We start from the raw sequence: 26,219 nt of genomic DNA, 5'->3' as shown, positions 1-26,219 counted from the left end.
GAGTTAATTACAGCTAAAAATGTATAAGTGAATGTTGCAAGTTTCTTCTTTTCTTATATTTTAAACAAAAATGTTTATTATAGCTAGGTGTCAAAGGGAATCCATTTTCATAGTTGTTGATTTTAAATTAGTGATTGTAATGCACTCTCCTATTCGCTGTTATACTGACTGTATGAAAGGATATAGTAGTTTGTTGATACAATCTTCAAATATATTTGTAAACAAACTATTGAGTTAGGATACAGTTAAAACTACACTGCCTTTTTGTTACAATTAACTTCATAACTCAACTGAATTAGTAAATTTCAAATATTGTCACTTAAAGACAGTAAACTGTATGAAAATTAAGGCTACAGTCCTTAGTGTGGATATAATGCCACACAAACATACATGCATAGTAAAACCAGATTATCACATTACTCACATGAAGTGGGAGTTCATTGAAAATACATGAGAAATTGCTTTCATATTCACAGTATACATTCTCTTTGCATGTGATGCACTATATGAGTATGCTATCATGTAACAGTGTTTCAGAATTGGTTCTTTGGTGCAGATTTGGTTATGTTGTGTAAAAATTCAGTTTAATGGAGGGTATATGCCAAAATCAAGGCTATGTACAGTCAGCCCTCCATATGCACGGATTCTTTATCCATGGATTCAAGCACCCAGGGTTTGAACATGTTTTTTTATAACTATAAATTACAAAAAGGAAGTCTTGATTTTGTCATTTTATATAAGGGACACCATTTTACTGTGCCATTGTAATTATGGGATTTAAACATCCACAGAGTTTGGTATTCCCAGGGGGTCCTGGAACCAAACCCCATTGTATACTATATTTAGCTTTACTTTTGTATCATGATTTTTCTACATGTGTTCTTGGACTACTGATACTTGTTCCTCATATAGCGTCTGTTTATTTCAGGTGGATGGTGGAGTTGAGTGCCTTCTAGAAATCCGTAGTATAGTCTCTGAGTCTGATGTCTCCTCATTTGAGATCCAGCATAGTGGGTTCATGAAACAGCTACTGCTTTATTTGACATCTAATAGTGAAAAAGATGCTGTGAGCAGGGATGTCAGATTGAAAAGATTCCTTCATGTGTTTTTTTCTTCTCCTGTAAGTATTTTTGGCTCCAGTTTTGTAGGGATAATACAATTCTTGTTTCTTTCACTTCAGTTTATATTCTGATATCATTTATCTACACTTTCAGGAATCTAAGGGAGGTAGTATTAAAGGCATAAGTCACCAGCAACTAGCTATGACTTTCTCCTTTCTCCAAAGCTTCACAAACAGATTACTACAGCATACTTTGAAGATAAATATGACACTGTAAAAAATGTCATAATGGTATTGTTATGTGCAAACTTTACTGAGGCTTAGACAGAAGTATCATGTTTGTGAAAGTGATTTTTTTGTCATAATGCTACAGTGCTCCTAATGAAATATCTTTGGTGGGCATTCCCCTGAACATTTATAACAGCTTTCCACAGTCTGGTGCTCTCTTGGTATTTTAAACTACAACGCCATCAGCCCTAGCCAGTGTGGGTAATGGACTTGATGACTTAGGATGCTGAGAATTGTAGTTCAGCACATCTGGAAGACCTCAGATTCCAGGAAGTGAAACTAGAGCATACTTGGCTTGTGTGTGTTTGTCAGTATTTGTTCATAGAATTCCTAAATTATCCCTTGGCAAAGCATTTTAACTTCTGAATGATGAAACACAACTTATTTCAGCTTCCTGGAGAAGAACCCCTTGGAAGATTAGAGCCATTAGAAAATGCACCTTTGTTGGCATTGGTCCACAAAATGAATAACTGTCTTAGTCAAATGGAGCAATTCCCAGTTAAAGTCCACGACTTTCCAAGTGGAAATGGAACAGGAAGCAGGTAAGGATTAATGCTCAGGTAAACCCGTACATTTCCTGAATGTTCATAGTACATTGAGGTTTTTTTGCTACTAAAATAGCCCACCAGGTTATGTTTACTGTCCAGTGTACATTTCACCATAGCCACAGCAGCGCAAAAACGTTTATTAAAGTAGCATTTGACTTCCGTTAAATACTGTAACGCCATACGTAGGTATTTCTAACCTAATAAAAATTGTCTTTATATCTTCACTTCAGCATATAATTGATATAAGCATTTTTAATTATTTTATGTCAACATTGTACTTGTTTAACACTTTACTACAGACTTCTTGTTTCCAAATACTATTCAGTGTACAATACAATCTGAAGAATTCTATTCACAACATGGGGCTATATACCCCAGCAGGTCCTCCAGATCCTCCCCTCCCCCCCCCCCCCCCCGAGGACTAGTTGAATTTAGCTAATTGAATAAGACCTTGAGGTTCGTTTTTGCCTCAAGAGGTGGTACTCTAGAGTAGTGGTTCTCAACATTTGAGCTTCCAGATGCTTTGGACTTCAATTCCCAGAAGTTCCAGTCAGTATGTTCATTGTTCAGGAATTCTGGGAGTTGAAATCTCAAAAATCTAGAGGACCAAAGGTTGAGAAAAGGATACAGCTAAAAGTTTTTTGTGGATTTTTCAGGCTATGTGGCCATGTTCTAGAAGAGTTTATTCCAGCTACAGATGCTGGCAAAATGTCAGGAATAAACTCTTCTAGAACATAGCCATATAGCCCGAAAAACCCACAAAAAACTATGGATGCTGGCCATGAAAGCCTTTGACTTCACATACAACTAAAATTTTATATCATACAAAGTTAAAAATATACTTAAACTATCAATAGAATTTTATTATATCCGGAGAAGAAAACTAATAAAATCACTGTTTTGCAAAATCAAATCTTTTTTCACCCAGTTGCTCCTTTGGTATTATTTCAGGACAAAAATTACATATTTGTTTTTAATAATTTGTTTTATTTATATACCGCTATTCCAAAGATCATAGCGGTGAACAGCAAGTAAGCTAATTAGCAAGTAAGCTAATTTGCCCCCAACAGTCTGGGTACTCATTTTAGCAACCTCGGAAGGATGCAAGCCTGAGTCGAGCTTGGACCCTGTTGCTGGTCTTGAACTCGAACCTTGTGGTTTTGAGTGAATGGCTGCAGTACAGGCATTTAACCACTGCACCACTTGGGTATTGGGGTAGAAGTGAACAGAGCTTGGCAAGGTGGTTTTCAGAGAACTGTAGTTTGCAAAAGTAGATCTAAGGTCTAGCTGTGAAGTTACTATTCATCAAGCTGACATGTTGGAAGTTGGACTAACCTGCCTTCCAACTCCTTAATCCATAAAACAGTGATAACATTATTAGGTGCAACCAAGGACTGAAACAGATGGCCCTAACGTCGAGCTGTACACTGGCTTGGGGTCATGGTGTTTAGACACGTCACCCCCCCCCCCCAAGCAGGACAGAAACCGCTTTGGTGATTGCACACCAGCCAGCTTTTATCCAGCTTGGGGGCATGGCATATAGATGCCACTTGCTCCGGAGCCGGCGAAAAGCCAGCTCCAGCAGCAAAGGGGCACCTTTTTTCCATCCCAAATTGGAGTGAATTTTTCCTGCTCCTATTTGAGGTGGAAGCTGGCTGGATTGGGGCCGTGACGTGCAGTTGCCACAGCCCCTGCCCTGCTTTATCAGGGCCAGCTTTAAGCCACTCTTTCAGGGCCATCTGTTTCAGCCACAAAATGCACATTATACATGTGGCAAGTTTGCAACTTGTACAATGTGCATTTTGGTTGGCCAAATAAAAAGTATCACTTTTATGTGGATTTTGGATGATACTGTACTTTGCTTTATGGCCAACACAGCTGCCCCTGGGTATGCACTTAACTCCCTGTTCACTAGAGGAAATCCATAAAATAGGACTGCTGTTCTAGAATAGTTTTTTTTCTTAATACTAATATGCATAATTCATCCAGTGTCCATTCTTGTCAAATTAGCTTTTAAATCAGGACATCCTTTTAATGGCTGCTTTCTTCATATACATTTTATTTTCTCAGTTGATCTATGAAATGCTATACAGAATGGGAGGGAAACACATGCAGACCCTCTCCCACTTAAATATCAGACCAAAACTCTGGAGTAAGAGTATCTGAAACATAGTATGAGTGTTTCTGGTTTTTCTCCCTTCAGACTACCACTATATTTGTGTAAAAATTGGGTATTTATTCCCTGCTAACTAAAACAAATGCTGTTGTTGAGGTTTAACATGAAAAAAATGTCTTATGTTATGAGGAGATAGAATATTTGAGACTATACTGTGATTCCTTTGGATGTCTCAACAAGAAAAGAATGTGCACTGCTAATTATTGAGAAATGATAGTTTTTAAATGGGTGTTGTTTGTGTTGAAAAGTTTGATCCTGTATCTTTTGACTGCATCTGCATATTTCTGAAGCAGTGGGAAACTGTGTTGCTTTCACACTACATTAATGAAATCAATACAGGTATGATTATCACAGAAATAGAGTCGTTCTGTAATTTGAACAAAATAAATGGAATCCTTTGAGGTAGTTGCAGGTTAGTATCTTATATACACAATTGCAGTTGGCCACGAACATCTAGAGTGAGAAACACAGTGGAGTTGTGCAACATGTAATTTACTTCAATTTCAATGACATTACTAAGTGCATCTTTCTCCAGTTTTATTTGGAAATAAGACCCACTCTGTTCAGTGAGGTTTATGCAAAGTAGATATGCAAAGGATTACCACCTTGATCAGCTAAGATGCCTGAGTTGCAACTATTGTAATAATTTTGACATTTCAATCTGTGACATTACATGGTGCCATGTAGACTCTAAAATGCATGCATTCTTAACAATTTAGTATGTAAAGCGAATGCAAAAGACAACACTTATTTCAGTGACTGCTGTGTATTGATTATATACAACTGAAAATAGAATAACTGTAGCAACGTTTTTTCATAAATTATCTTGAGTTTTTCTCTTAACAGAGGATCCCAGGCTTTAAAATTTTTCAACACCCATCAGTTAAAATGCCAATTGCAAAGGCATCCAGACTGTGCTAATGTGAAACAGTGGAAAGGTGGACCTGTGAAGATAGATCCCCTGGCGTTGGTACAAGCCATTGAACGATATCTTGTTGTTAGAGGTACATTTTTCTTGTAGAGCGTGCTGATAGCTTTGTATTTGCATTATCATTTTATGTATATGAATCCAGCTATACAACTTAAATTTTATGGAACACTTCATTAGGAGCTTCTTCCCTTCACTATAATGATTTATAAATAAAATCTAGTTCAATAAACTGCATAGAATTTCAATATACTGAGTCTATATCTTAGAAATATCTTATTGTAGTAGTTCCACATTCTAACATACATTCACCGGTGCAGTGGTGCAAGCTGAAAGTGTTGTCTGCCCTGTCTAGTTCAGACATTGAACATTAATTTCTGTATTGGCTTGACTATGAACAACTGGTATACCAGATACCAAGAGAGTCCATGTGGTGTAATGGTTTGGGTGTTGGACTATGACTCTGGAGAACTGGATTTAAATTCCTGTTCAGTCATGGAAACCCACAAGTCATATGCTCTAAACCTCAGGGAAAGGCAGTGACAAACCTCCTCTGAACAAATCTTGCCAAGAAAACCCTGTTATGGGGTAGGCATAAGTCACAAACAACTTGAAGGCACACAACAGCAACACACATTATCAGCTTATTTATTTATTTATAGTATTTATAGCCCGCTCTTCAGCCAAAAGGCTGTCAGAGGGGCTTACATTTTTTAAAATTAGACATTTCCCTTCCCTTAGGCTTAAGCAAAAATCCTTTCTGTTCAATATCCTTTTCTGCTTAATAATTTTAAAGTAGTTTTACCAGAAGATGATCTTGGACTAGGATGTATTTATTAATTATTTGTTGGCAGGCTAGCAATAGATTCTTAACCCATGGTCTGCTGTCAGTCCTTTTATAGCAATAGCAAGTACATTTCTATACTGCTTATCAATGCTGTTCTCTGTGCTCTGAGGTTGGGTAGGAGAGAACTATCAAACAGCTGTTGACATCACTCTTTGCATGTGTTTGGATTGCTTCAAATTGTGAATATCCTCCTTATCTTAAAGGTGTTATTAGTATAACATATCTATGCATGTATAATAAAGGTTTCCTATCAGTATTTTTATAATAGCAATAGATCTGGTAATCTGGTCTAATCTAAATATCTAAATTGCAGGCAAAAGTGGTGTAGATTGCTTGAATATTCAGGGAAAGAAATGATAAAATTTGTTATAGGATTTTGGAGGTTCTTAGAAACCAGTTTGTATTTGAAGCACATTTGATTATATAATTAAACTTCAGTTTAGCATTATGTGCTCAGTTCTCAGGTTCATGCATTGTTTTCTTCCTCCCTCCCTCCCTCTCTCTCTCTCTCTGGTGGAGAGGGAAAATAAAACAAGTTGAGGTGATCGTTTTTGTTACTTTTTATTTAAATGAAGATAGTGTGTCAGTGCACAATACTTTTGTGTTGGATTTTATTCTGTTGGTCTTTACTTATGATGCTATTAATGCTGCCTGTGTATTGAGCTATATTCTTGGTACAACTCTTCAGAACTGTTCTTAGGTACTGATGTTTCCTGTTTGGAACTAAAGTATGTCATTTGCACTGTCTGTAAATATTTTATAAGCATAGGGCCCAAACAGACAAGCAGAAAAAGCCAGCTTCTGCACCGCTTGGGGGCATGGCAATTAGATGATGCATGCCCCCAAGGTGTGCTGTGAAGCTGTGCCCAGGCTATGGAAAGCCGGCCCAAAAGAGCATTTCCCCCCTGCTCCATTTGGGCCCACGCTGGAGAGCGCCCTTGGGCTTGCAGCATATGGTTGCCGCAGTCCCAAGGCATCTTGGATGGGGGTGGCTTCAGGTCGCCCCTTCGTGCTGGTTTGTTTTCCCCCATACTATATCCTAAAGATAATAATATTTTGTCACTCTTTTGTAGTTTTTTGTGGGTTTTTCGGGCTATGTGGCCATGTTCTAGCAGAGTTTCTTTCTGACGTTTTGCCAGCATCTGTGGCTGGCATCTTCAACTTTACATTGTCACTCTTTTGTCTGTTTTAGGCTATGGCAGAGTGCGAGAAGATGATGAAGACAGTGATGATGATGGATCAGATGAGGAAATAGATGAATCTTTGGTGAGGTGCTGCTCAGTAGTAATCTCTCTGCATTGAAATTTGAAGAGTTGCTGTTAATTCGGTTTTTATTCTCCCCTTCTCTGTGTAGGCTGCTCAGTTCTTAAATTCAGGGAATGTGAGGCACAGGCTTCAGTTCTACATTGGAGATCATCTTCTGCCATACAACATGACAGTTTATCAAGCAGTCAGACAGTTCAGTTTGCAAGCTGAAGAGGAAAGGGAGTCTACTGATGATGAAAGTAATCCATTGGGAAGGGCTGGCATTTGGACTAAAACTCATACTATTTGGTAAGTCAATAAGAGTGGGGCAAGTATAATGTTCATTTAAGTCTTACAAAAATATAGTGGTGTTTAACTTACTGAACACAAACCTCTTTTTAATTGTTGATGTGTTATTTGACAGGCTGAGTTGAAGACAGGTGCATGCACACAGTTTTTACTGTATATATACTCATGTATAAGTCTAGAAATTTTAGTAAAAAAAAATGACCCAAAAAAACTTGGGTCAACTTATCCATGGGTCAATGTAAGTACTTCACTTTAATTCGTGTGTGTGTGTGTGTGTGTGTGTGTGTATGTAGAGGGGGGGGCATCCCCTTTCTCTGAACAGAGTGGTAAAAGGCGAGAGCTTAGTCCATCCTGGGAGCACAAAAAGAAGCATGAATCTCCTCTGCTCTCTCATCCATCCAGCCTTTAATATGAATACAATTAATTATGCCTGCCGGAATTGTGTATGTTCTTTGGCATCATTTTCCTTTGCATCACCCTTTACATGCTTTGTTACATGCCCCTAAGTTTAACCCTCGACTTATCCACGGGTCAGATCAAAATCCATAATTTTGTCCTCGAAACCTACCCTCGACTTATACATGAGGTCGACATATAGTCGAGTATATACGGTAATTTCTGTTTTACAGAGTTATATGCTATCTTATAAATGCTATTTAGCTTTCTTAATTACTAGAAATAGAGAAATGAAGATTATTTTCAAGGAAGTACTACAACAATCCTATGTGTCAATTGTGTGTCAATGTTTGGAAAGAAAATAGGTTCTGCTACACTTCATCAGGAGGCTGAATAGTGGGTGCACTATTCAGTTATATTTGCTAATAAAAGAAGATGAGGAGACTGCTTAAGCCTTTTCAGAAAATAATGGGTTTGAACCATAATGATAACTTCACTGTGAAGTGAAGTATTTACTGGTAAGGCTGGAAAGGTGGATTTTGTATATATGACATGTCCCTATAGATATGTTCATTTATACATATATTGAAGTGTGGGTGGGGTCTCTGTGCCTCCTCCTGATAATATTGAGAGTAACCAGATAGAGAGATGTCTGATTGAAACCCTAAGGATCAAATTACAGTCTATATTATAGATCTCCAATTGGTATGCTTTTTATAGATGGAGGAGAGAAAATACAGGAGTTGGATTAATTTTTCCCTGGAAGGGATAGCACAAGAAGACAAAGTAACTTGATCTCTGCTGTGTCAAACACTTTGTGTTGGGAAGAGTTGAGAGAGCAGTGTGTGGATTTCCTGTGTAATGTGTAGTTTGGTTCATAGTCTTCCCCTACAAGTTTTCCTTTTAAAATTTTATGAGTATGTATTTAGTATGGAATTTGACATACTCTTTTGCTTTCTTTCTGATTTGTCACAAGGAAGAACTATTGCTCTTGTACTAGATTCTACTTTCAGGTGCATTAGTCACAGTAAAATATTGCTTTCAGGTACAAGCCGGTACGAGAAGATGAAGATAGCAATAAAGAGTGTGTTGGTGGTAAAAGAGGAAGGGCACAGACTGCCCCTACAAAAACATCCCCTAGAAATGCAAAAAAACACGATGAATTGTGGCATGGTAAGTGTTTCATTCATTTGCAAGTGTGGCGCAAAGACTGCATACTTTTTCAAGTAAAGTATTTTATTGCACTTCATTAACATTTCTCCTGTGAACTAGCATTCTTTAACATTAATAAAATGAAAATATCTCAAATCATTTATTTCTGGTGTAACCTTTCTGTTTTTAGATGGTATATGTCCATCCATCTCAAATCCTTTGGAAGTTTATCTTATATCTTCGCCGCCTGAAAATATAACTTTTGAAGACCCTTCGTTAGATGTTGTTATTCTTTTGAGAGTTTTACATGCTATCAGTCGTTACTGGTATTACCTGTATGATGTGAGTACACATTTTACTGCTGCATTGTAAGCTATACTGATCTTTGGTTAGGTTTCCCTGCATAACAGCGTTCAGCTGACACAAGGTGAATTGATGCACTTTAAACACATTTTCCTTGTCCATTGAAGTTTACTGGTGGTATATAACTTTTTCTTTGTGGTTTCTGTGAATACACACAAATAGGTAATTGTGCGCCCACGCAGGATACTCAATTTGTGTGAATTCACAGATGACCACTCAAAGAACTACAATTACAGATAAGCAATCTGTCCTTCCTTAATGTTTGGAACTATGTATCCTTTTCATAAAATCAGTCACATTGTTTCTCCATAAACTGACCTCAACTGAATTAAAGAGAGTATTAATACAGAACTTCAATTCCTATGAATGTTGCCTAGTAGTACAGAACTTGTATTTGTTCAAGACTATTTCAAATGTTAGAAGTTACTTGGTTTAGTATCATAGGCTGACATATCTCACTCACTTAACACTCTTTTTTTAAAAAAAAATCCCATCTATTATTTCATCAGATCTTACTTAGCAGTAATGAGCTTACAGCTAAAAACCACAAAGAGTCCAAAATGTTGTACAACATGAAGAACAAACATAGTCTAAAGATACACACAGACTCCAGTTAATTTAAAAGGAGCAGACATAAAACCTATAAAAGCAGCCATTAAAATTGCACACTAAAATGGGAGGGCCATTTTTGCTTCCCACCTTTACTTATGCACCTCATTGGATTGGATCCAGGATGTGTTTTCCTAGCACTGAAGGGCTGAGGTCACTGAAGGTGCCTCTGCCTAATTTTATATCTAACTTGATGTTAAGTACCTAAGAGCCCTGTTGTATCAGAGTAAGGTACCATCTAGTCTAGCATCCTCTTTCCGACAGTGGTTAACCTGATACTTCCAGGTGTTCTACAAGAAAAGATCAAGTCTTCTGAAATAACTTACGTTTCAGAAACTGGTATTCAGAAGGCAAACTCCTCAGTATAGCTTTTGTTCAATGGTTACAGCATATAGCTGATGATTAAGCTATTAACTCATCCATAAAAGGATTTTATTTCAATATTTAATACAGTGGAGCCTTGCCTTACACGAGGGATCCGTTCTGGACTCCCCTCCCCCAACATAAGGTGAATAACGTGTATGCTTCAGCCCAGTTCAGTATAATGGGGCTCGTGCTTGCAGCAGGCGCCATTCATTTAATTGCTGTGTGGCTTCCTTGTAAACCAAAAGCTGTGTGCCATTCATTGAATTGCCACGCGGCTTCTGCGTAAACTGGAAGCCACATATGGAACGGGCACACTGTATTTGACATGTTCTTTCCATGAAACAAAAGGTGATCCGTTATTTCTTAGCTGCTTAACATCAGGTAGCCTTTGATGGTGCTTCAGGCTGTGTGTGGTTAGCAGATGCATTGTCCACATAGTTCAGGTTGATCCTCCAGATGCGCGATTTTAACAGATTGTTTTCTAGCTGAAAATGTTTTGGTAGGCAGGCAGCCTTGAGTCACTGATACTCAGATGTCTGATGTTCTGCCCCACTCCCTTCATGCAGAATGATTGCTTATGTATACCCACAGAGTCAGACAAGTCCCACTAGCTTAATATTGTGTATTCTGACTAGTAGCAGATCCATTCTCAGGGGACTGACGAAGAAACCTACAACCAGTGAAATATTCCCTCACACCAGCTTATCAAGGCAGGAGACCAAAATTCCAAAATGTTTAATTTCTGCCTTGCCACATTGTTGAGAATTTTTCTCAATTTTTTGCACACAAAAATGTAACTAAAACTAAAACTAATTCAGTGTAAAATAATGGCTAATAGAATATGGCATCTGCAGGAGACTTGACAAAGAAAAAGCAACAAAAACATCAATACTTCTGACTCAGATTCAGATAGGGAAGATTTTCATGCCCCATCAGATAAAAAGAAAAGGTACCAGAAGAGGAATGCTCCACTAAAACCACTCAAATGGTTGCAGGCATGTAAAATACAGAGCAGGAAAGTATAAATAAAAATATTTCTGCCATTCACTTGTGTGCTGAGAGACATACCTTTGATCAGACTTCAGAATCCATTTTAAATAATATTTTCATGTCAAGTGAGAACAAAATGTGGGATATTCTCTTCATCAGTGCTCAGATTGAAAAAAGCACTGGTAGTAAGATCTGAATTAATTTCTTTAGGAAAGATTTTTTTTAAAGGATTAAGAATAGAGAGAAAATAAAAGCAAAAGACCTACCAACACAGTCTCTCCAGAGAGAGAAAGGGAGTTTGATTGAAATAAACTCAGGGCTGGAACAGACCAGCTCTAAAAGCTGGCTTCCCCGAAGATGTTTTGACACCATCTGGCTGCCCAGATGTAGGCAGCTTCATCACACTCTGGCTGCATGGCATTTATACGCTGCACAGAGCTGGAGCATCAAGAAGCCACAATGGGGCTGCAATAGGATGGGAAAAGCCAGCTTTTTGCCAGCTGAAAAAGGAACAGATCTTTGCTTCTCCTTTTTTGGCTGGCTTCAAGGTGGATTGGGTCCGGAGTGTGTGTTTGCCACGGCCCCAGGTTTGAGATGGACACTTTACAAACCACATTAGAAAATTTGGAGATTAATGATTACTTATTATGGAAAGACTTTCAAGAGGCTTACTTGCATATTCCTATGCATTACAACTGTAGAAAAATGTTAAAACCCAATTACAGCAGCATCTACGACCAATTAAGGACTTTACCTTTCGGCCTGACTTCTGCACCCTGGGTTTTCAACCAAGTATTAGTTCCTTGACAGCATTTTTGGGACAATGGGATTCAGTTATTCCCCTATATAGATACTACTTTGCTGAAAGCTGCTCACAGAGAGAAGGCAATACACGACTGTGGACTGACATTAGTGTTTACAGAATTATGTCTTTTTGATAAATTCCAAAAAGAGTCAGTTGAGAGCCACAAAGATTATAATACATTTGAGGGCAGAGGTAAATGTACAGAAGGGATGTGTCTTCCTTTCCAGGGAGATGAAGTACATTATAAAGGGAGCGATAATGAGACTGAGAAGGATAAAAATGGTGGACCTAATACAACTGGACAGAGTACTAGGATTAATAGTTTCAACAATACAGCTGGTCCCATTAGCAAGGTTTTGCACAAGGATGTTGCAAGTTTTAATGAGAGGATAATAAGTTAAAAAACGTATCACCTTGATTATATCAAGGTAAATAAAGAGATATTTGCTTTGGTCAGTCAGACCAGGCAAATTGGATCAAGAAATTTCATTTGTGCCACAAAACAAAATAGCAGTGACAACAAATGCAAGTCTTTATATATGGTGTGCCCATTATGAGGGAGAATGGACAGAGTCAGAGAAAAGACTCAGGCTTGATTTATTGGCAATGAGAGCAGTTAGATTAGCAGTGTCAAAATTGCAAGCAAAAATAAAAAACAAGAATGTCTTTATGTATACAGACAGCATCACTGTAAAAGCATATCTTTGCAATCAGTGGGGAAAGCGACTGCTCAAGTAGTGAACTAGAATAGTGGCTTGAGCCGAGAAATATTTGAAATCACTGACAGCAGTCAAGAGGCTTTGAATTTGACAGTTGACTACCTAAACAAAAACAAAATACAACCAGGAGAGTGGAGTTTGAGCAGAAGATATTCAACAATTTAGGTGAGCCATTTTGCAACTGGAAAAAGATGTTTTTCAATTGAAGGAAACACAGGTGTGAAAAGACATGATGCACTAGCACTACATTGGCCAAAACATCTATTTTATGCATTCCTTCCACTTCCAATAATACAGAGAGGGTATTCATGAAAATCAGAGTTGAGAGAGCGGAAGTGATTGCCTCTCTGACCATGCAGACCATGGTATCCCCTGTTAATAAAAATGTCAGTAGAAAGTCCATACCACTTACCTCAAAGAGCAGATTCAAGGTCAGTTTATCACACCATCCCACAATGGTTAAGTCTAACCACATGGAGATTGCACAGAAAAGCCTATGAAAGTGGTGGTACTCAGAACCAGTGATGAATACAATTCTGCCATCTGGGGAACAATCCACACAATGTATGAGACCACTTGGAAGGCCTTCCAGAAGTGATTTGAGTGAAAATCAGTGATAATGGAAGAGATATAGATGGGTGATGTCTTGTCCTTTTTATAGAGTGGAATATATAAAAAGACTGAGGCCCAGTACTTTAAAGAGGCAAGTTGCAGCTTTGTCATCTGTGCTGTTAGTTATTGGAATGTTTTTGTGAACTCATCCTTATGTCAAGTGGTTCTTGAAGAGGGCACCTTTACAAAGTTGACCAACCACTGACAGGTTCTCTGTCTTGAATTTGGTTCTGAACACTTTAACAAGATCTTCTTTTGAGTCTCTTCAAGAACTGTGGCATTTATAGAAGAGATTACAAAAGCAAGGCAGGTGTCAGAAAGGTGTCACTTTCAGAAACCCTAACCTACAGATTTGAAAGAAATATGTTGTGGTTGATCGTTGACCCTCCTTCCTTTCAAAAACTGTGTCATATTTGCACATGGGTCAGACTTTAGAACTGCTGACATTTTGTTTAAATTCAACATGTCTTAGAAAGAAGGTAGCATACCTTGCATGTCATAAGAACTGTGCAGATTAATATTGAAAGAACTAGATCAATTATGTGTACAGAGGCATGACTCATTTAGTTTGAGAACCTTACATTTCAAGGCGACTAAATAAATGATTTTGAGACGGTTGAAAGGTTGCATTTATTTGTACTATGACTTCACACATGCCAAGATCACAATAAGTCTGGGCTTGTTCAACAAGGTTGATGGCAATTACAGTTGCTTTCAGAGTAACATCTTCATTGGAAGAAGTATGTAAAGCAGAAGGATGGGGAAAGCCACCAACATTATAAAGTGGACAAATTTAAGCCAGGGCAGGAAGCTATCTGTCCATTTTCTATCTACTTTAATTCTTCATCTGCCATGATTTTCAAAGCTGGCAGCATGCAAGATTATGTAATAAAATTGAGAGAGAAAGGGGCAACAGATTAGTTGATCTCCTAGTGCGAGGGATTATGCCAATGGTTGTGGACTGCTTTAGCAACCTCTCATTTCCTTTGCTTCCCAGCATAAACTGTGGCTTTGCATTGTTGCATTACAAGGCAGATCATGGTTTTAAGTCCATTTTCAAGCCAGGGTTGTAATAACTTCAGCAGAAATGGTTTGTAGCAACTTCCCACTACATGTGTGCCATGGCTGATGCTGAGAAGGAAAGAGAAAGATTAATCCAGAGGGGAGAATGCAGAAGCATGTGTGCTCCATGTTGGATCCTGGTTATGCAAACTTTGCTTTGCAGAAAACCAGTGTTACACCTGGAGGTCATGTTACACTTGATTTTTTTCTGCATCATTATGGCAGAAATGTTAAAGGACTTCATAGTGCACAAGTTCTTCTAAATAGAAATACCTTTCTCTTTGATGTTGTAGAATGCAAGCTGTAAAGAGATTATTCCAACTTCAGAATTTATCAACAGTAAACTAACAGCAAAGGCTAACAGACAACTTCAAGATCCCTTGGTGATAATGACAGGAAACATACCAACGTGGCTGACAGAGCTTGGAAAATCATGGTATGGGAATTTGACTATAGACTTTACTATAGTATATCATTGTAGCACTGTGACGATTAGGCATTAGCTTCAGGCATTGGGCTCTGATGCTGTAAATGACCAGATGTTGTAAATGAGGTGGTTCAGTCTTTATGGACCAATTTTTATAGACCTGAAGGATGCAGCCAGTGTTGACTAAGGCCAGTACATGGACATGGATACATGTACATGCGCATATACATGGATTTTTTTCTATGCGTGTGTATTCAGACTGAGACGCTTTATACATGTGTATGTGTATGCACCAGCACATGCACACATACATGTGCATGCTAGTTTATATAAACAAAGCCAAGGGAAAGAGAGGCTGCTTTGAGTCACTGGGTCACATACCAGAATGTAATAGGAGCAACTTCATTTGCTGGCATTTCTCAATTTAGTGTTGGTTGTTCTTTGTTTTTTAACTCTCTCTCTCTCTCTCTCTCTCTCTCTCTCTCTCTCGTTAAATGATCTTGGACTGGAGTATACAAAATATTATCTGCTTCCATATGAACTTTCCCAATTTTTATTGTCTTAAGTAAGGGGTGAGCAACTGCAAATAGGATAGGGAGTCATTTAGCCTTCCTGCACCTACCCAGCAAACTGCAGCAGTGCATGTCAGTGACCCCAAAGTGATGTGACGGCACTTTTCGGCTGCTATTTTGACTGATTGCCAGGTGGGTTAGGGAGAAAACTGTTGCCTTTTTAGGCAGTTTGGAGGGGGGGGGAAATCACCCAAAAATCACCTGGGAGTAACAGTCCGTGGGCTTGTGAGGGGTTTCTGGGTTTTTCACAGGCCACACTTAGGGATCCCAAGGGCTGTATGTGACCCACAGGCCTGTTTTTGCCCACTCCTATCTCAAGTTGTGGCCAGGGTCTTCCAGGGATAAAACTTTCTCAAGTTCTTACCAGTCTCAGACCAGTTTTAATGCCTACTTAGTACTTAATGGCTTCTAATGAAGGATGAAGAAACTACAGCCCACAGGTTATTTGCAGCTCCTCTGACCATTTTTGTGGCCCTGGAAACACCTCATCAATTTCTCAAAGCCCCCAACTCCCGGTGCTGTTTGAAAATCATTCCAGAACATTGAAAATGGGAAAAAACATCTTTCAACCCATAGCAGAACCTCAGTGCTCCCAAATTATATCTCTTTTCAGTGTTTCACTTCTGGTTAGATGACCAATTTGACTGAGATACAACAGAAAGCAGACCTTACTGGGGTTCCAGTTGGACAGGTACAGCCACAGGGTGGGAGGACAAAAATTAGCTTCTGTGCAGTTGCCCACTCCTGTTGTAAGGTAATTTGAAGGTTCTATTGTGATTGTTGTTTTGTGTTTTATTGTTACAATCATTTTAAAGTTCATTGTATCCTATGATGGGATATGTTTTTTTTAACTAGGTGACGTTAATGACTTTGTTCACATTTAAATTTGCTCACCTTGCAGTGTAACACTGATCTCTCTTTCTACAGTCCGTTTTTCTTTCCATTTGACACACGGCAAATGCTGTTTTATGTAACTGCATTTGATCGAGATCGAGCCATGCAGAGACTGCTGGACACCAATCCAGAAATCAACCAGTCTGATTCTCAGGATAGTAGAGTGGCACCACGTCTGGATAGGAAAAAGGTAAATATATCACGGAAGGGGAAGTGATGATCTCACCTAAACCCTTCAAGATTTTGAAAAAGCTTACTCTATTCAACAGGGGTAGGCAATCTTTTTGAGCCGGGGGCCGGGTTGCTGTCCCTCAGACAACTAGGGGGGCCGAAGCCAAAAAATAAATAATTAATTAATTTTTTAAAAAATTAAATATATAAATAAACCAGGACAAATGTAGGACAAAATTTTCAAATGGAAGACACTTTTTTAAAAAATGGAGGACACGTGAAAAAATTTGCTGATTTTTAAAAAAATGTTAATATAAATGCATGTTTCTGAGGCTTCTATAGACAATTGCCCCCCAAAGGCCCTGGCGGCAATCGGCGGCAGGACTGGGCTGGGGGCGGTCCCAAGGCCTCACCGGGCCGCATCCGGCCCGCGGGCCGCAGGTTGCCTACCCCTGCTATTCAACATACATATGTTGATTTTAGGAAGTTGTTTCTGTCTCCAGCTTTTTCTTTCTGATGATTGACCTGCCTGGCTAATAAGAATTCATTTGCACTGTGAAAGTCAAAGTCTTTCATGGTTGGCATACATAGTTTTTTGTAGGTTTTTCAGGCTACGTGGCCATGTTCTAGAAGAGTTTCTTTCTGACGTTTTGCCAGCACTCCTGCCTTTCCAGATCACACAATATATACAGCCAAGACCTTTCCAGGCACACATTCTCTGAAGATACTAGCTACAGATGCTAGCGAAACGTCAGAAACAAACTCTTCTAGAACATAGCCCAAAAACCCCACAAAAAAATCATTTGCAGTTTGTGATCAAACTCAAGCTAGGCGGCATACCTTGAAGCCTTTTCATGGCAACTCTGAAGCAATAAATGGGTCTATTGTTAGGCTATATAAATAGTACTCACTAGTAATGCTGATGTATACCAAAGCATTGAACGCCCTCTGGGGCTTCAACTGTGGGTTGAAATTAATTCATGAGGTCCTAGTTGGTTCTAGTTTCAAATAAATTCACAGATCTAAGATAAATTGCAAGCATAATTTGGGAGGCTCCTTCTTAAAAGAATTACATTTCTTCTTACAATTATACTCTGTCTGCAGCCAGGTTTATAAAACCTTAGCCCCCAGTCTGGCAAGAATTTGTAACCAACACTAAATACTAAAAGTGCTTTATATGTAATGCAGTGGGAAAGGTGCTTCCTAGCCTTTGGCAATCACATTAATATCTAATATGAGTACTGTATTATGTTAAATTTCCTGCAATACAATCTTTATAGATTGGGATGTGATTAATGCAATAGACTGGTACTCCCGCCTGTGGCTTTGGCTTTCAGTGTTATGATTAGATTGCAAAAAATTAAAAAAATTGTACTTTACTTTGACGTACAGCGCACTGTGAACAGAGAGGAACTATTGAAACAAGCAGAATCGGTGATGCAGGATCTGGGCAGTTCAAGAGCGATGTTGGAAATCCAGTATGAAAATGAAGTAAGTAATGACAGGTGAACTGCCTCTGCATGCCTTTGTAATCTTTATCTTTGAGTTCCAAGAACTACATGCATAAAAGAGGTGGGTTGAGTGTGCAGGCTTCTTCAACTCATACATTAGAAATAGAAGATGTTTTATACTGATTCAAGTCATTAGTCCATTCAACACAATATAATCAATTCTGACTAGCAAGTAGTTCTTCAGGATTTCAGGCAGAATTCTTTTCTAGCCTTAGCAAGATCCCGTAGGTTACTGGTGGTCTCGTATCCAAATACTAACCAGTCTCCACTGTACTTTGTTGAAATCAGATGAGATGGGATTTGTTCAGGATGGTTTAGTGCAGACTGCACCAATTTAGAGATGGAACAGACCACTTGGAGGCACCATTCAGAAATCCAGATTGGGGCCGCAGCAACTGCACATCATGGCCCTAATCTGCCTTTTTGCCACCCCAAAAAGAAGCAGCAAAATGTAGCTTCTTTTTGCGCCGACAAAAAGGCATCTTTTCCTGCCTCACTGTAGCTTTATGGTACTCCGGCAGCATGTGGCATCTAAACATCAGAGTGCCTGGAAGCCGGCTGCCATGTGGGCAGCTGGACGTCATGGGGTTGTGCGTACACCATGCCTCCAAGCTGGCTGGAAGCCGGCTTTTCATGCCTATCTGTACCAGCCATGAGCTGTTGTGTGTGTGTCTAAAGCATTAAGTTGCTACTTTTCCTTTACAATATATCATTTAGGACTATTGTCCTATTCTGGTAGGGCAGAGTATGAAATCAAAAAGACATTTGGGTAAAGTAGATCTTCTGTACTTTTATTACAGTTACAATTACAGTTGTATTACTCTGAAACAAAAAAAATGTGGATTCTTTTTCATTTCTGTTTGGTGATCAGTAATTTACAGCTGACATCCTCTGTTGGTTAGTCCCAACTATTATCCAGTGATGCCTACTTACTAAAATTTTACTACTATCCAGTGGTGCCGCATGTATGCAAATGCACTTGCACATACATTGCTATCCATTGAGTAATATGGGGCTTGACTTTCCACATTTCCCCCCTTCCACAGGGGACCCTGCAACTGAACTCGTGTGGATGGGAAGGGCCCACTGAAGTTAAATTATATTTTTTGCAAAAAATATCTTCAGACATTTTTCTCTTCCTCCTTTTTTTCTTTTTTGCAAAATCATAAAACCTCAAGTGGTCTTTTTTTATTAGGTTGGCACAGGTTTAGGACCTACACTGGAGTTTTATGCACTTGTATCTCAGGAACTACAGAGAGCAGACTTGGGCCTGTGGAGAGGTGAAGAAGTTACTCTTTCCAATCCTAAAGGTAAGAAAGAGAGAAGTTGTAAGTGGATTTGGAGCAAATTCCAAAGCTTTACTGTCTAGCAGTGAGGGAATGGAAGGCAGACCTGTAGCTAGTCTGGGGCAACTGGGGGACTGCCCCAGTGCCCCCAGCCAAAGGGGGGCGCAAATGGCGGTACACGGAGATGATACCCACGGCATGTGGTAGGACTTGGGAGTGTGTGAACACTCCACCCTACCGGGCCCTACTTTCTATCCCAGGGCCCCTAAAGGCCTAGCTACGGGCCTGGTGGAAGGTGGGGTTTAAGTATACTTTGTGGTCTTTATTTAAAAAATCATTGCAATCAGTGGAGCAAATGATCTGTTTCTGCTCCAGGGTGACAAAAAATCATCCTGAACAACTCCTGGAGAAGCAGGGGGAATACTGAATCCCTACTACTGGCATTAATACTGTCAGCGGTATACATATATTTCCACAGCTATCTCCAGGCATAATTGGGACCTCCCAAGTGAATGTAACCCACTCTTCTGTGCCAGTGGAAGGGGCTACCTGATTTCTTCTAACCTCTGACAGCTAGCAGATTTCATTATTGGGACTGGTCTGCACACCTGGCTTCTGGATATTTTGGAGACAGAGGGCAATCCACTAACTTTATTTAGTTATATATTTATTGACATTATACCTCACCTTACAATAATTTTTAAAAGTTTATGCTGAACCATAAGTGTACCAAAGTTAAAAAAAGAATTAAATAAAAATGTTTTAAAACACTTAATGCATATTTGAACCTTGAACTCCATTTTGAAGAAGACAATTGTTGCCCTCCTGTTTAGTTTTAAAAAAGAAAAGAAAAGCTGTTTGCATTTCAAAAAGGTTCCATGTATTTAAATGCTCCTGTAACCTTCATGCTTTGAGTTAGTGTTTCAAAGTTGGATGTAGTTTTGAGCGTCAGTGTAGTAATTTGATTTGTGTCTAACTGTCTATTTGCTTACCAGTTTGTTTATTCTTAAACAGGAAGCCAAGAAGGGACCAAATATATTCATAATCTTCAAGGCCTCTTTGCACTTCCCTTTGGCAGAACGGCAAAACCTGCCCATATTGCTAAAGTTAAAATGAAGTTCCGTTTTCTGGGGAAATTGATGGCTAAAGCAATCATGGATTTTAGATTGGTAAGAAAGTAACAGATTTAAATTGAAGGCTCTGTCACGTGCAGAAATTGCAATTTAAAGAACCTGTTTTCTAAGTAGCAGTTTCAAAAAACATTCTGTTCAGAACTAGCAGCTAAATCATATTATGACCATCAGATTGTTAGCTACATAGAGTTATAGCTCTTTGATGCAGGGATATAGTCCTTAGCTTAATATTGAAAAGTTAAAACTGTCCTGTGCCTAGTAAACATAGTAAGTAGTGTACTAATAGAAGAATATGAAATTTCAAAAAGAGTATCCATAGTCCATGGGGCTGATGGCCAAGGTATAAGTACTCTAATAAAATAAATAAATAAATGGTGTTTACCAGCATTTTTCATACTATAGCTTTAGTCTTCCTTATCCAAAATTTCAAAATACTATATTCTCCAAAAAACCAAAACATTTTTCATGGGTGGCTGAGATAATGATACATTTCCTTTCTGATGATTCATTGTACACAAGTTTTGTGTTTAGACTTGGGCCCCATTTCCAAGATAACTCTCATTAGGTACTTGTATAGCAAATACAGGTATTCCAGTCACCCCCAGAATAAAATAAATTATCTGAACTTCAAAACAGAATATGGCGGCCAGAGTAGTGTCAGGAACATTGAGGAGGGACCATATTACTCCGGTATTAAAGTCCCTCCACTGGCTGCCTATTAGTTTCCGGGCCCAGTACAAGGTGTTGGTTATCACCTTTAAAGCTCTAAATGGCTTGGGTCCAAACTATCTCAGGGACCGCCTCCTCCCATATAATCCTCCCCGCACACTCCGGTCCTCTGGGAGGAATTTGCTGCAGCCTCAAAGATACAGTATAGGCTTTCGGCTACCTCCCAGAGGGCGTTTTCTGTTGTCGCCCCCAGATTATGGAACGACCTGCCAGATGAGATCCGTCAACTGACAGCTTTAGACAGCTTTAAAAAGGCTGTCAAGACGGATCTCTTCCGGCAGGCCTTTCCTGGATAGATAATCCCAGCCTCAGGAACCCTCTTCTCATGAGAGTCCCTGAGGTCCTCTCTGGAAATTTGAGTGGAATGCTGCCACAGTTTGCTGTTTTGTTTTTGTCTGTTTTGTAATGGTGTGTATGTGTTATGTTGTTTTAATTTGTTGGTTTTAATTATAATTGATTTAATAACTTTTTAAGGGGGGGGAGGGAAGTAGATTTTGATATATATTGTATTGTATTTTATTATTGTTAGCCGCCCCATTGACCTCAAAGGGGCGGGATATAAATAAAATTTTATTATTATTATTTTATAAAACACTTCTGGTCCCAAGCATTTTGGATGAGGGATGCTCAATCTGTATTATATTTATCTTCTTCCAGTCGTTACCTAGAGAGGTAGTGGTTTGCACACCGTCAGTTAAAGAAAAATGGTGCTTTTGCCTTTAGGTGGATCTTCCTCTTGGCCTTCCTTTTTACAAATGGATGCTACGGCAGGAGACATCATTAACATCTCATGACTTGTTCAATATTGATCCTGTAGTAGCCAGATCAGTGTACCACCTTGAAGAAATTGTGAGGCAGAAAAAAAGACTTGAACAGGATAAATCACAGGTAAGTGTAATTATAGGGTAGGAAATGCCAAACTTCTCTTTCCTTAGTATGAGGGCTAGAACTGTGACAAAAGTTAATACAGTCAGCCCTTATACACAGATTTTTTTATACACAGATTCAAGCATACATGGTTTGAAAATGTTCAAAAAAAGTATAAATTTCAATTATCAAACCTTGATTTTCCATTTTTTATAAGGGACACCATTTTGCTATGTCATTATATTCAATGGGACTTGAGCATACACGGATTTTGTTATACACGGGAAGCTCCACTGTATTTACATGGTCACACTGTCCATTGCTTAAATAGTAGAGATGTGCAGCAAAAATAGTCAACGGGTAGTTGTCATGCCCTGTTTGTACATTTGATTGCTATGCTTGAAATGTCTACCCACGATGCTGCATTAGATATTACTCAGAGTAATAAAAGTTCTGGTAAAATCCCTACTGGTTGCAATAGTTCAGTTGAAACACAACTGGAAACTGAACTGTATTTGGATACAATGCTAAACAATGGCTTAACTTTACAAGAATATATATTGCAACTAGCTTTGGCCTCATGTGTTCACCCAGCCTCCTGTAGCATGGCTGTAAAGATAGTGGAAACTTTTGCTTCCAGTCAAGAGGTTGTCATCAGAACTGAGTACAGTTGGCTCTCGCCTTATGCGGGGATCCGTTCCGGATCCCTCCGCGTAAGGTGAATTCCGCCTATGCTCAAGCCCCATTGGAAACAATGGGGCTCGTGCACGGCAGTGCGGGGGCGCAACGGGCGCGCACGCCCATTCAAATGAATGGGATGCGCCGCCCCGTGCGCGCCCCACGGCTTGAGCGTGTAAGCTCAAGACCGCGTAAAGCGTGCCCGCGTATGATGCGGGCACGCTGTATGGAGAAACAAAATGGTTGCCAATTGGAAAAGGGGTCAGGCAAGGCTGTATCCTATCACCCTATCTATTCAGCCTGCATGCAGAAAACATTGCATGAAGCAGGCTTAGGCTCATGGACAGAAGGAGTGAAGAAAAGAGGAAGAAACATTAACAGCCTGTGATACACAGATGACACAATGCTACTGGCAGAAACAAAGACCTTGAACAATTACTGAAGAAAGTCAAAGAGAAAAGTGCCAAGGTTGGATCAATGCTGTACATAACAACAACAACAAACCCAAAACAATGATCATGGAAGATCTATAAGAATTCATCCTAGACAAGAGAAAATTTAAATAGTCAAGAGTTCAGTTAAACATTGATCAGAATGGAGACTGCAGTCAATATATCAGAAGAAGACTAGGACTAGCAAGGGCAGCTATGAAAGAACTAGACAAGATCTTAAAGTGTAAAGATATACAGAGCACTAAAGTTAGAATCTACCAAGCCATTGTATTCCCCATCATCATGTATGGATGTGAGAGCTGGACAGTGGAGAAAGCTGATAGAAAGAAAATAAACCCATTTGGTGCTGGAGAAGAGTGCTAAGAATACCATGGATGGTCAAGAAGACAAATAAATTGGTTCTAGAACAGATCAAGCCTGAACTGCTGCTGAAAGCCAGGATGACTAAACTGGGGCTGTTGTATTTTAGCCACAACATGAGATGGCGTGAATCATTAGAAAAGACAATAATATTAAGAAAGGTAGAGGGCAGAAGAAAGAGAGAAAGACCACATGCCAGATGGATGGACTCAATTAGGGAGGCCATGGGCCTGGGCTTGCAGGACCTGAACAGAGTGGTTGAAGATAGGGAGTGTTGGGCATGTCTCATCCAGAGGGTCAGTATCAGTTGAGGTCAACTCGAGGGCAGTTACCAACAACAGCAACGACACTTCCACTTTACATTTGTATTATATTACATTACAGCGCGCCTGTGTATTATGCAGCCGCGCCGGAAGAGCCCATTGCGCACCCTGGAAGAAACAAGCCCATTATTTCCTTTTATATAAATAAGTCTGCATAAGCTTTGAACTTATGCTGCTCTTGCTTTGCATGCCACAATGCACGATGAAGATCCCTGTGACAGCTGAACTTGAGAATTGTGGCTTCTTTACAATTTAGTTAGTGAGGAAAAATACAAGATTAAACTGTGGAATAAGAGTATGCCAAGATCACATGATGACTTGTCTCTCATAGTTTAAACAAATCCAGTTCCTGAGTTTGGCTGTGTGGGAAAGGTGTGCTCAGTCTATAAACAGAAGCCTTTGTCCTGTTCTTGATATCTTGACATGTGAAAATAAAGATGAGCAGTTTATAAATCCAATAAATGGGTAATAGGAAACTATGCCAGTGTATATTGGGTATGTGTTCTGTTTGATGTCTAAACCAGACCAGTGCACATTGGATGAGTACTTCATCAGTTTTAATTTTCATAGCTTTATCCATAAAGATGTCCTTGTATGAGACTGCAGCATGTCATGTATTCATGTTTAAAATGCAGTCATTAAACATACAACAATTTATCACTTCCATATGATTTTTGTTCCTAATATATAGACTTCAGTCTCAGGATGGCAGGTGGAGCAAAGGCATTTCATTTATTAAAATATCTTCCACTTACCGTATATTCCGGCATATAAGACGACTGGGCGTATAAGACGACCCCCAACTTTACAACTTAAAATAGAGTGTTTGGGATATACTCACCGTATAAGACCACCCCTCTCTTCCACGATAAGTCAGAAAGGAGCTGAAGGCACACAATAACAGTAGCAGCAGCGGCAGAGGAGAAAGAGGGGGAGGAGAAAAAAGGAGAAGGAGAAAGAAGAAAAGGAGGGGAAGAGGAGGGAGACTCCACTACACTCTGAGGAAGGAGTCTGTTCCACGTTTGAAATAACAGCATACACAACATTATTTCACCCGCCTCGACAACTCCTCCCGCCCTTCCTCTTGGTGCATCTACACTTTAGAATTAATGCAGTTTGACACCATTTTAAGAGCTGCTGCTCCATCCTATTGGAATCCTAGAATCTGTAGTTTTATAAGGTCTTTTGCCTTCTCTGCCCAAAGAATGCATGGAGGGGCACTGATCCAAACTACAAATCCCAGGGATTCTGTATGGATGGAGCCATGGCAGTTCAAGTGGCTCCTATTGGAATCAAAGCCCAGGAAGCTTTGTGCCAAATAGAAACGTGTTAGGCTGCAACTGCACTGCAGAAATAATCCAGTTTGACACCCCTTTAACTGCCCTGGCTCAGTGCCAGGGAATCCTGGGAATTCTAGTTTTGTGAGACATTTAACTTTCTCTCCCAGAAAACTCTGGTGTGACAACAAATTAGTTCCCAGGATTTCATAGCACTGGGCCATGGCAGTTAAAACAGTACAAAACTGGATTGTCTCTGGAGTGAAGATGCAGCCTGAGTTGGGTCCAAGACACACTTCAGAAATAATCCAGTTTGAGACTGCTTTAACTGCCCTGGCTCAGTGCTATGGAATCCTGGGAATTCTAGTTTTCTGAGATATTTAGCCTTCTCAGCAAACTTTGGTGTGACAACAAACTACAATTCCCAGGATTTCATAGCACTGGGCCATGGCAGTTAAAACGGTATGAAACTGGATTGTCTCTGGAGTGAAGATGCAGCCTTAGTTGGATCCAAGACACACTTCAGAAATAACTGCCCTGGCTCAGTGCTAGGGAACCCTGGGAAGTGTAGTTTTGTGAGACATTGAGCGTTCTCAGAAAGAGCTCTGGTGCCACAACAAACTACAATTCCCAGGATTCCCTAGCACTGAGCCAGGAGAGTTAAAGTGGTCACAAACTGGATTATTTCTGCAGTGTGTTTTGGACCTTGGTTATTAAAAATGCTCAAGGTCCAATCCATACTGCAGAAATAATCCAGTTTGAGACTGCTTTAACTGCCCTGGCTCAGTGCTAGGGAACCCTGGGAATTGTAGTTTTGTGAGAGCTCTGGTGCCACAATGAACTACAATTCCCATGCATCTGAGGAAGTACGCTTTAGTCTAGGAAAGCTCATGCTGCCAACTTTTCTTTCAGTGAGACTCAAAGGTGCTACAAGATCTATCTCTCTATCATCATCATCACCATTATTGTTATCATTATTAAATCCAAATGCACCTGCAGAAGTGGACTTAAATTGGCAACACTGATTATGCTGTAGACTCATTCTCTGGGGCTGGGATCTGGAA

The 26,219-nt window shown here is 39.5% G+C and overlaps 1 protein-coding gene across 4 annotated transcripts in view; it reads left to right on the top strand.

Annotated features, from left to right (window-relative positions):
• TRIP12 (thyroid hormone receptor interactor 12) overlaps nt 1-26,219 on the top strand; it is a 140,520-nt gene that overhangs the window by 107,269 nt on the left and 7,032 nt on the right. For 3 of the 4 annotated variants that reach the window (XM_042457475.1, XM_042457471.1, XM_042457472.1), the window contains exons 25-37: nt 929-1,120; nt 1,739-1,890; nt 4,904-5,076; nt 7,040-7,113; nt 7,202-7,401; nt 8,843-8,970; nt 9,140-9,291; nt 14,769-14,911; nt 16,402-16,558; nt 17,932-18,030; nt 19,246-19,360; nt 20,351-20,505; nt 21,922-22,086. In XM_042457475.1, the coding sequence (XP_042313409.1) occupies nt 929-1,120; nt 1,739-1,890; nt 4,904-5,076; nt 7,040-7,113; nt 7,202-7,401; nt 8,843-8,970; nt 9,140-9,291; nt 14,769-14,911; nt 16,402-16,558; nt 17,932-18,030; nt 19,246-19,360; nt 20,351-20,505; nt 21,922-22,086 (1,905 nt within the window). The remainder of the gene's footprint in view (nt 1-928; nt 1,121-1,738; nt 1,891-4,903; nt 5,077-7,039; nt 7,114-7,201; nt 7,402-8,842; nt 8,971-9,139; nt 9,292-14,768; nt 14,912-16,401; nt 16,559-17,931; nt 18,031-19,245; nt 19,361-20,350; nt 20,506-21,921; nt 22,087-26,219) is intronic. The other variant, XM_042457473.1, reaches the window with a different exon arrangement.

Source organism: Sceloporus undulatus, chromosome 3 (assembly GCF_019175285.1).
Source record: "Sceloporus undulatus isolate JIND9_A2432 ecotype Alabama chromosome 3, SceUnd_v1.1, whole genome shotgun sequence".
NCBI lineage: Eukaryota > Metazoa > Chordata > Lepidosauria > Squamata > Phrynosomatidae > Sceloporus > Sceloporus undulatus.
The sequence above is the reverse complement of the archived record's forward strand: the minus strand, read 5'-3'. Positions and strand labels throughout refer to the sequence as shown.